Raw genomic sequence first — 10,236 nt, forward strand, 5'->3', positions numbered from 1 at the left:
GAGATGATGAACGATGAAGATTTATATTTTTTTTCTATTTTTTGTTTTTGTTGTTGTTGTTGAAAATGGTGGAGACGATGAAGACGGCGACGAGAATTTGTGATGAAGATTTTGGATATTTTTAAGTCTCGGTTGTTGCTGCTGATGATGGAGACGATGAAGATGATGAAGATGAGTTGCTGCTGCTGATGAAGAAGATGAAGATGACGAAGTTCATTTCTGGAATGAACTCTGTTTTTTGACGAAGTTCAATGAACTCGTGTTGAATTACTAGGTGTTCATCTGAAGGAACGAACTCCGGAGTTCATCAGAAAGAATGAACTCCGTACAAAAAATAAGTTTGAAATTTAGTTTGGTTTTATTAGGAGTTCATTTAAAGGAATGAACTCCGGAGTTCGTCAGACAAAATGAACTGCTACAAAAAATAAGTAGGAAATTTAGTTTGGTTTTATTAGGTGTTCATTTGAAGGAATGAACTCCGGAGTTCGTCAGACAGAATGAACTGCTACAAAAAATAAGTAGGAAATTTAGTTTGGTTTTATTAGGTGTTCATTTGAAGGAATGAACTCCGGAGTTCGTCGGACAGAATGAACTGCTACAAAAAATAAGTAGGAAATTTAGTTTGGTTTTATTAGGTGTTCATTTGAAGGAATGAACTCCGGAGTTCATCAGACAGAACGAACTGCTACAAAAAATAAGTAGGAAATTTAGTTTGGTTTTATTAGGTGTTCATTTGAAGGAACGAACTCCGGAGTTCATCAGACAGAATGAACTGCTACAAAAAATAAGTAGGAATTAACACAAAAGGGTACTTTGGTCCATTTAATATTTGTAAATAATTATGAACCAAATGGAAAAGGTGATTTCTGAAAGGTCCAAATTGACTTAGGACCACCTAAAAAAGGACCAAACGATATTTTTCCCCAAGTTTTACATCCAAGTTAGTCAACACTAGTTTACTTTTCTAAATTTTACTTATTTACCCTTTAGTTGTTGCCATGTTTACCTTTTACATCATTTTTCAGATTTATCGAGTTTGGTTCAGGATCGTTTCATCGTTTTCAGGTTCGTTACATCATTACCTGACAAGGGTACATCATTTTAATGTAGTTTGGGGTTTTTGGTTGATGGAGAATCAACTTTCATAACACTTTTTAAATTCATCGAGCCCGGTTCAAGATTGCTACACCACATTCAGGTTCGTCGAGCCCGGTTCAGAATCGTCGAATCATTTACCCTCCCCACCAAAAAGATCTTATTCAAGGGTAAATAAGATTTTTAATAGATAAAATGGCTGCCGCCTAACACTTAAACGAAAGACGTTATTTGATATTGTACTTCTAAACAGGGGTAATTTATCATTCCATTACAGCAAAAGAGTTGAGAAGCCTAGTATTTTTGTTATGAAGCAAAGGGATGTCCCACACGAGAGCCCAAAGGCTCCTTCCTTATCTCCCCTCCTTTAAAATGCTAAGTTATATAAGCCTAGTATTTTTATTATGAAACAAAGGATGTCCCAAACGAGAGCCCAAAGACTCCTTCCTTATCTCCCCTCCTTTAAAATATATATTATACTCTGGTTACACCTTGAATTTAACCGGCCGTTAGTAACACCGTCAACATAAGGTGGGTAGACAATACTTTATCAGAGTTTCTGCCTAAATAAGTTGTTACACTCCGTTTACACCGAATACTTAACTGGACGTTAAGTAACACCGTCAAGGTGGACGATACTCCCGTGAAAAACTGAACCAAATCAAAGTTTTGTTTCGAGTTACACAACCCTAAACTCGATGAGATCTCCTCTCATTCACCTGAAACCGCAAACGAGAAGAAAAGAAAGAAAAACAGCGGCAGAGATTAGTGAATCAGAAATTCTGATGATCGCTATGGTGTTCGATTAAAGAGTTGATGGTTGTGTAAAAGAGTTATTGATATGGGTTTGTCGAGATTAGAGTTATTGAGAACTGAGGTTGATGATTAAGTTATGGATTAATTGAAGATGGGGGTTTGAGAGCTCTTGAATGATGATAAGAGTTGGGTTGAGCTCGATTTGCAACCAGATAAAGAAATCAAGTAGATTTCAGTCTGGAATTGATGAAGATGTTAGGGTTTGTGATGGAATTTAGGGTTCAGTCTGGAATTGATGAAGAAATTGAGTTCAAAGAGGTAATGGAGAATAGCTATGAGCTGCTGTAGATGGTGTTTCAGGTGCAGGTAATGGACAAGCTTAATGTGTACATATACGCATGCCTTTTGAGGGTAATTTTTATCTGTTCAATACTTTTGTTTGATTAGCTTTCAATGTTAATGTTTCTAATATTCAGATTTGGAGTTTTCTGTTTGTACATCTTTTTTTTTTTTGGTACGTTCTTTAGGTTTTTATATTTATTTAGTTCATTAAGGTTTAATTTGCCATTATTTTTGCCACAAATATGTATATATTCTTAACTTTGATGTGGTACTGATCGGTGTGCATTAGGCTTGAAAGTAAAGTTCAGTTTCTTGGGTTTGATTTGCAGAAGGGTAAATCAAAAATGGAGGTAAGGTCCTTTGTTCTAGAAATCACAAAAATGTAGCTACTGATGTCAAGGGAAGAGCAATAATGATTGGAGGAAATTTGATAATTCCTCTCAGTATCTACATGTGTATAATTTGCAATAAGTTCCCTTTTAGGTAAAAGCCAATAATCATGTACATTGAAAGTCTCATTTATGGTACTTGGTACTTCAGCGTCGAGATACTTTCTAGAGTATAATCTAGGGTAAATTCTCCAAAAACTAAAATGTATACAGCAAGTTCAATAAATCTCCAATAGATGATTTCATCCTTTTTGAACGGAGTTTATTCGTTGACATTTGATAGAGCTGGGTATGTAGAGAGTGATTCAAATCCAAACAGATCTATGAGGAGCGGAGCCTTTGACAGAAAAGAACTTGCTTTTTGAAGTTGGCAACAATGCATATAATAATTTACTGTTCATCACATTATATGAACTATCATTTTTCTTACTATTTCACATATTATCCACACTCAAGTATAGTATGGACTTCTTGCCTGGCTTAGTGTGTTTTCTATAGGACGACAGTAATACATTCAATGTTAGCTTGAAAGATGTATTTTATGAGCAGTGGTTGTTGACTTGCATAGCATACATTTGCTGTTTTAGGAATATGTTCTTAGCTTTTTGGTTGTCTGATCTAATCAACTAACTCTTCTGTTTTTTTTTATTGCAGTACACCAAATCAAGGGTTAGTGCATCGCGACGGGGCGGGACAAAGCCGCGCCACACCAAATCAGGGCTTAATGCACAGCGACAGGGCGGGGTGCGCCTCGCCACACCTTTTAGAGATGACATCATGGAGTCTGCAGTCAAGGTTTAGTTGCATCGAGTCGGGGACGCCCGTAGCACCTCAGTTACATGCCAGTTTTGGTAAAATAAAAGTTAGTAGGAGGGTTTGCAACTGGTTCTTATGGAGGAATGTTCGCTCAAAATCAAAACCCCTTTGGTGGTTTTTCAGGGTATGCATTGCCATGTGCTCCATCTGAAACGAACAAAAGGAGCAGAGTTACACCATGTCATGGGAATGATTGGAGTCACGTCGATGATGAGGATGAAGAGAAAAATTATCATAAGAATAGATCATGCAGATAGAGGCCTATATTCTATATAACACTTTGGTTATCTTCACATCTCATCAATGCGGAAACAACTACTTAGCTTAAAATTTAAATCCTCAAATTATATTGGAGTTGTTCTAATGAGGTAAGGTTATTACTCTACTACCACTTACTATAGCTTATTTCATTTGATAAGTTTTTTTCTTTTTGGAACGCCTACTCTTGCTACTCTTATCAACATCTTCAAGTAATGCTTACTGTTAGAAAGATACGGGGACTGCCATCCGTTCTGAACATATAAGATTTTCATTGTTCTTATATGTAAAACGTTTATATTTTATTTTTTTCATAGGTGCATGGTTCATACAAACCGCATTTGGTTCATTGGGGATTAGGGACTTTTCTTTGCGATATATTTGCATGGCAACTAGAAATCTTTAATGGGGGTTTAGGAAGTGTGATGATGTTGCTTGACGTAATGGGGGTTTAGGAAGTGTGATGATGTTGCTTGACGTATGACATAAGTTTTTTTCGCTGACACAGTTCAGTGTTGCAGATGACGTCTTAATACCGTTAAGAGCATGAGCCTCGGCTAGACTGTGCAAGAGTGTCACGTTGGGCTTAAATCTGTATGCTTATGGATCATATCCGCTAAAGTATCTGTATATTAAATCCCATGTATATTAAGAAACTGTGCTTGCTGTCTTAGCTCAAATGGAAGAGCGCATGGTGCTCAACCATGTATTTGTGGGTTCGACTCCCACGGATGGCGTTATTAACTTTTGTAGGCTAAAACCTTTTCAAGCATTTTTGGCATTTTCACCACTTGCAGGTTTCCAACTGATAAGAATTTTTGGTAAGAAACACCATTTTTCTGATCCTAATTAATGGTATATTTTTCTTGATAACATGATCTTCATTCGATATTACAAGACCCGATGCCATTCAAGTACTTCGGAATTATGTGAATGCCTATAATCATCAAAAAATGGTTTTTAACATTTTTAAGTTTGTGTTTGCAGATCGACAACAAGGAGTACCACCACTTCATCGCTGCCAGGTTGAAAAGTACCACCTAATGAATGATGATATTTTGGGAAAAGCGATACCAAGGTTACAAATTGGGGTCATTGGTGCACTAGAACTTGCAACTACATCTTCTGTTCTGTTGTAATCCACGGAGCGAAAATAAATGAATATTTAAAGTGGAAAAAAATCCACATATTTTCTACGAAAATAAAATGAAAAAACAAATAAAATATACACATATTCTACACCTATTTAATGTGTTTGCCCGCCATACCAAATGAAAAATACATCGTCACGGGACGGGACGAAGCCCCGCGCACACCAAATCAAAAATGCATCGCCACGGGGAGGAGCGAAACCCCGCACACACCAAATCAAAAATACATCTCCACGGAACACCAAATGCATCTCCACGAGATAGGACGAAGCCCGGCACACACCAAATCTATAATGCATCTCCACGGAGCAGGACGCAACCCCGCGCACATCAAATTAAAAACGCATCCCCAAGGAGATGGGAGGGACGAGCCCCACGCACACTAAATTAAAAGAAATAAAATCGCACCGGCACAAATCTAGTTCAACCTTAACCACCCAACAAAACCTCCACTCCGCCTTTGTAAAAGTAAAACAGAATAATCAGCTCTTCCCAAAAAATCATTTCACACACATATCTTACACCCACTCCTCAGTTCCTCTACACTCCTCATTCTCTCCTCTTCTCTCCAACGGAGTGAGGGAGGAGGAATGGCGAGTCGCTGTAAAATCTCGCAACATCTGAAAAATTGTGACCTAGGGTTTTGTTCCAATTCTCCAATTCGTCGTTTCATCAGCACTGGTAATCGTATCAGTAGCTTTTCATCTTCCCTTAAACCCTACCGAAATTGTATTCATAGAATCTCAATTTCCAAACTTACTACTTCTTCCTCGCATCATCGTATTGGTTTCAGAAAACCAAAATCGGCTGAAAAAAGTCCAACTATTACTGACTGCTTCAGGTTCTGTTTCATTTCCCCGCTTTGAAGATTCACATCTTTGCTATATTGATTTGAATTGTGCATTTTGATAATCAATGTGACGCCTTACAGCCAACAAGAAGACGATAGGGAAGTTGCTCTTGAAGGAGATGTTGTGTCTGTGGCAGGTATTCTTCACCTTATCATTACATTGGTTTTTGTTAGTTGATTGTGGTAATTTTCAGTCTAATCAGAATCATGTTTCGCTTAATTACTCTTTTGAATTCCACATTGTAAATGCTTCTTTGTTCTCATTACGGCATTTAGGGTCAGAACCTTGATAATTTTTCACCTTTATATGAGAGGTGCTGAGTCTGCTGACAATACTGTGAAGTAGAGGAAGGGGGGAAAAGGGAGGAAATGTGGAGCTACTTGATCAACCTTTATCTTGCCACCACCCAAATTCTACCTTTCCTCTTCAGTAGCATAACAGCTAGATTCTTCACATCCATTCAATTTTAGGTTGCCAATCTTTTGGTCTTCAGTAGCATAACAGCTAGTTTCTTCACATCCTTTTGATTTTAGATTGCCAATCTTTTGCTATCCAGAAAATAAAAGATTGCAGGTTTATATTCTAGATGTTTTTGGAGTTTGAACAGTCTGTGGAATTTCAGGCGCCCTTTAAGAAACAAAATCGCCCCCCCAACACGACCATCATTTGATCTAGATATTGTATAGTCCTGTTTAGGCTGGGGATTAGAGAATTAGACCCAACCAGTAGTTTCAGCATTTACCAACCTTTGTAAATTCCATAGAATTTTGTCTCTGCATGTTTATGAGAAATGTATTACTAACTCAATCAGTAGTGCACACTAGTATCCCTTTCCTTTTTCTTCTCTTTTTTCCCAGTATCTGGTCCTATTCATGATGGTGGTTTTCTCTCCCAAATCATCTCCCAGGTTACCAAACTTACCATATCTTCATCTTTGTGACGCTTTCTAATTATTTCTTTACTACTATTTAATCAGGAGGTATAGTTGCTTTGGGAAAATTTGACGCCCTTCACGTTGGACATCGAGAACTTGCAATACAAGCATCTAAAGCTGGGACTCCTTTTCTGTTGTCATTTGTAGGAATGGCTGAAGTACTTGGATGGGATCCACGGTATGTGTCTTCTGAAGTTTCGCAGTTCTATTTTAACTCACAACTCCTTGCTGGAAATAAAGTAAATAAAAAAGTGTATGCATTCTTATTATATTCAAGGCGTTTTGATGATTGCCCCTGGTTTGTTCTGTCGCTGATAGATATTGTTGGTTTGACTTATTCTGCAACTTAACAATAATAGTATGTGGAGCATCTTACAAATCGGGATTTTATTCTTTGCATTACCCATAAAGAATGTGGAAATACTATTTCCATGTCTACCGTTCTTATGATGTTTCATTTTTATACATTCGTAGCTTTTACAATGAAACAGGCAGACATAATTGTTTTTCATAGCTAGTTGAACATTGATGGATATATGTCCTTTTCTTTTTTTCCGAGAACCCTCGAATGACCATAAGCTGGTTGTCTTTTGATTGCTTTCAGAGATCCTTCTGTCACCAGAAACTTCTTTTCTGAATGTACTCACTTGTTAGGTTGGCAGTCTGCCCAAATCGGCATAGCTAGGACATGGATGAGTCCCTTCTTACAAAATGAGTTGGTTTAGATAATTATATACTTAAACAAGAATCTTGTTGCTCTTGTTGCATTAACCTTATACAGTAAGTGAGAAGAAAACATACAGAGGAGATTATTTAAAACTGTTAACATTACTGAGCTCTTTGGTGCGGCTGAAGGTTTTAAAAGGTGGCCATTGAAATGGGATCTCATATATGGTGTCTGTTACACTGAAAACTCTTGGATTGGTAAACAGACTCCTTGATAAAAGATACTAATGCATTACTGAATGGGTAACAAAAAGGGGATCCGCGTGGTGTCTGACTAAAACGTAGATGATGGCAGCAAGGATTAGTTTCTTCTGTGAATGATGTAGAAATTTTTACTGAGAGGGTTTTCCATTTGATTTTGGTATTCATTGTAATTACAGGTTAAAGTTCAATTTTCGTATTGTCTTGTACTCTTGTTTACTGGGTTTAATATTTAGATTTTACATTTACTAACTCGTGGATTTTCTTACGGAAGGGCTCCCGTCGTTGGCAAATGTGACCGTAAGCGAGTGTTTAACTCTTGGGCCTCATATTGTAACGATGTAGCTCCAGCTGAGTTTTCAGTTGAATTTTCAAGCATTAGACATTTGAGTCCAAGGCAATTTGTCGAGAAGCTGTCCAAGGAGCTTGGAGTGCGAGGAGTTGTGGCCGGTATATCATCTATTTACAGCTTGCATTCTCTTTCAGTTTTTATTTACTACATTTGTTTACCCATAAGTACCATTTTTTTATAGATTTAAATTAAAAGTGAAATCATCATGTTAGGGTTCTTATGGCAGGTGAAAACTATCGGTTTGGATATAAAGCCGAAGGTGATGTAACAGAACTGGTGAGACTCTGCGAAGAGTATGGTATTGGAGCTAATATTGTGAGCTCTGTTATGGATACCACTCAGTCGCCCGGGATCACAATCCCCACTAACACAAAAGAGAGGGGGCAAGTATCATCGACTCGTGTTCGTCATGCTCTTGCTGGAGGTGACATGAAATACGTGTCAGAGCTTTTAGGGCGTAAGCATCGTCTAAAGTTCATATTGCCAGAACAAGGAGCTACCACTATTAAGGGGAAGAATAGGATTTCAGCTCCAAAGTCATGTCTGTTAAATCTCCAACCAAAGGATGGGTCATATGGAAATTGCATTCTTTTGGTTGATGACAATAACATGCTACCATGCAGAACAGTTATTGATTCCACACGCATACATATCGAATCAGACGGAAATGTTTCTTGGAATGAGGTCTTATCTCAAGATTGTCGTGTTATTAGTATCGAATTTGATACTTCCTTGGGCTAATCTTCAATTTGCGAGGTAAATATAATTCCGCACCAAGTATTCTCCATTTGTATTCTTTGAATTAGGTTACTAGGCTGCTGCAGCAAAAAGCATGTAGGCGTAATTTCTTGGATCAGTATTATGTTTGTAGATTTATTTATAAGCAATAAGAATATCAGACAGTAGAACACAGAGATTCAAATTCTTTGATGATTCTTTTGCAGACGCCATTTTGTATTGTTGGCTATATGTATCTAACAAAACAGTTTTAATATTACCAAGAATGGGCAGAAAAGAATTGAATTGCAGTTCTGACACACTCTACACCTCTTGTCACTCATCAATCCTCAAAAATATTCGAAAGAGAAGAAATTTTTCATTTAATTTATGAGCAAAATAAAGAACATGAACACAACAACACTACAAAGCAAGACACTCTAAACCTCTCGTCACTCAATCAGTCCTCTTACCGCTACTACTCTTTTTCTTATCATAATTCTTGGTATGAAAATCAGTAAAAAGAGCAAGAAGTGAAGCATTGAAAGCAGCATTAAAAACCCAACCCCCAAAGCCAGAACACCCATCATTTCCACTAAAATGGAACCACAACATCACAATTGAAACCCCAAAGCTAAACATAAACTGAACAATCTGACAATCAGTAACAATTCTCTTCCACGGTGGTCTCTTTCCAAGTGCACACAACATGTAATAAGCGTACATTAGTGTATGTACTAATGCATTGGTAACAAGCGCCACTGGAAGAAGAGACTGAGATGTATGAAGCCAAACATAACACATCACAACTACGACAGCATGATGATACACGTGGAGAAATGTAAGCCGTCTATTTCCTCCGTTTAATAAAATCAAGAGTGTGTCGACGAACTCGAGGATCTTGGATAAATAAAATACGTACGCCCAGAAAAATACGGGTCCACTCGGTGGGGTTTCATTCGGAGGAAAACAGAAAATCCAACGGGTATTAAGCATTTGACTTGACGTTGATAGAATGCATCCAATGGCCATGATGAAAGAAAGGTTTACGAGGATTAAGCTATGGATTGCGGAGACAAAACGAAGGAGACTAGGAGATTTCGGGGACGACGATGATGATGTGGATGGATTTTGAGGCGGTGGTTTTGATGGGAGAATGATGAAATGGAGAATTGTAGTAAGAGAAAGATAAGTAATGACTGTAGTAACTAGGAACTGAGTTGACGCACCAAATGTCTCGCCTTCTTTCCATCTGAACTCACTTATCATGGGTTGATCTACTAACCAGTAATGCAGTTCCTGATACATCTCCATTGCTCTACAATTCTTTTCTGGCTATAATTTTCGTTTCTCTCTGCGTGAAGAATGAGAATGAAATAATAACAAAAGAACGTGGATAAGGAGTGGGCACAAAATCGACAATTATATCTTTCGTATCATGTGGGACCATTTGAGATGTGGTAGGCAGCAGGCCAGCGAGTAATGCTCCAAAAGAAAATAAAAGGAGGAGAGAAAATTTTCCCGGCTAAATTGGGATGTACCCAAATTAATTGGGGTATATCTAATGAGACAAATTCTGAGTCATTATAAAGTAAAACACAATAGCCCTTAACCAATTATTTTCAAAATAACTAATCCATCCTTCTTT

General features: G+C 37.6%; 2 protein-coding genes and 1 long non-coding RNA gene across 3 annotated transcripts; 2 read left to right on the plus strand and 1 right to left on the minus strand.

Moving 5' to 3' along the window:
• Positions 1–1,820: 1,820 nt before the first annotated feature.
• On the plus strand, positions 1,821–4,800 carry LOC113361271. The gene is made up of 3 exons (XR_003365045.1): positions 1,821–2,262; positions 3,237–3,766; positions 4,644–4,800. It is a non-coding gene; the product is annotated as an uncharacterized LOC113361271 (long non-coding RNA).
• Positions 4,801–5,271: 471 nt separating this feature from the next.
• LOC113356197 (FAD synthetase 1, chloroplastic-like) lies at positions 5,272–8,903 on the plus strand. The gene is made up of 5 exons (XM_026599259.1): positions 5,272–5,648; positions 5,739–5,794; positions 6,635–6,770; positions 7,794–7,969; positions 8,098–8,903. Exons 1-5 carry the CDS (start codon positions 5,398–5,400, stop codon positions 8,610–8,612), a joined length of 1,134 nt encoding a protein of 377 aa, XP_026455044.1. The 5' UTR covers positions 5,272–5,397; the 3' UTR covers positions 8,613–8,903.
• A 42-nt stretch (positions 8,904–8,945) lies between these two features.
• On the minus strand, positions 8,946–9,960 carry LOC113356199 (elongation of fatty acids protein 3-like). Its single transcript, XM_026599260.1, has one exon. It carries the CDS (start codon positions 9,900–9,902, stop codon positions 9,045–9,047), a length of 858 nt encoding a protein of 285 aa, XP_026455045.1. The 5' UTR covers positions 9,903–9,960; the 3' UTR covers positions 8,946–9,044.
• Positions 9,961–10,236: the final 276 nt, after the last annotated feature.

This window comes from Papaver somniferum, chromosome 3 (assembly GCF_003573695.1).
Source record: "Papaver somniferum cultivar HN1 chromosome 3, ASM357369v1, whole genome shotgun sequence".
NCBI classification, from domain to species: Eukaryota; Viridiplantae; Streptophyta; class Magnoliopsida; order Ranunculales; family Papaveraceae; genus Papaver; species Papaver somniferum.

Coding starts and splice junctions, on each gene's coding strand:
- LOC113356197 (XM_026599259.1), top strand. CDS start 5,398: ATGGCGAGTCGCTGTAAAATCTCGCAACATCTGAAAAATTGTGACCTA. Junction 6,771..7,793: donor GTACTTGGATGGGATCCACG/GTATGTGTCTTC, acceptor TTCTTACGGAAG/GGCTCCCGTCGTTGGCAAAT. Junction 7,970..8,097: donor AGTGCGAGGAGTTGTGGCCG/GTATATCATCTA, acceptor TTCTTATGGCAG/GTGAAAACTATCGGTTTGGA.
- LOC113356199 (XM_026599260.1), bottom strand. CDS start 9,902: ATGGAGATGTATCAGGAACTGCATTACTGGTTAGTAGATCAACCCATG.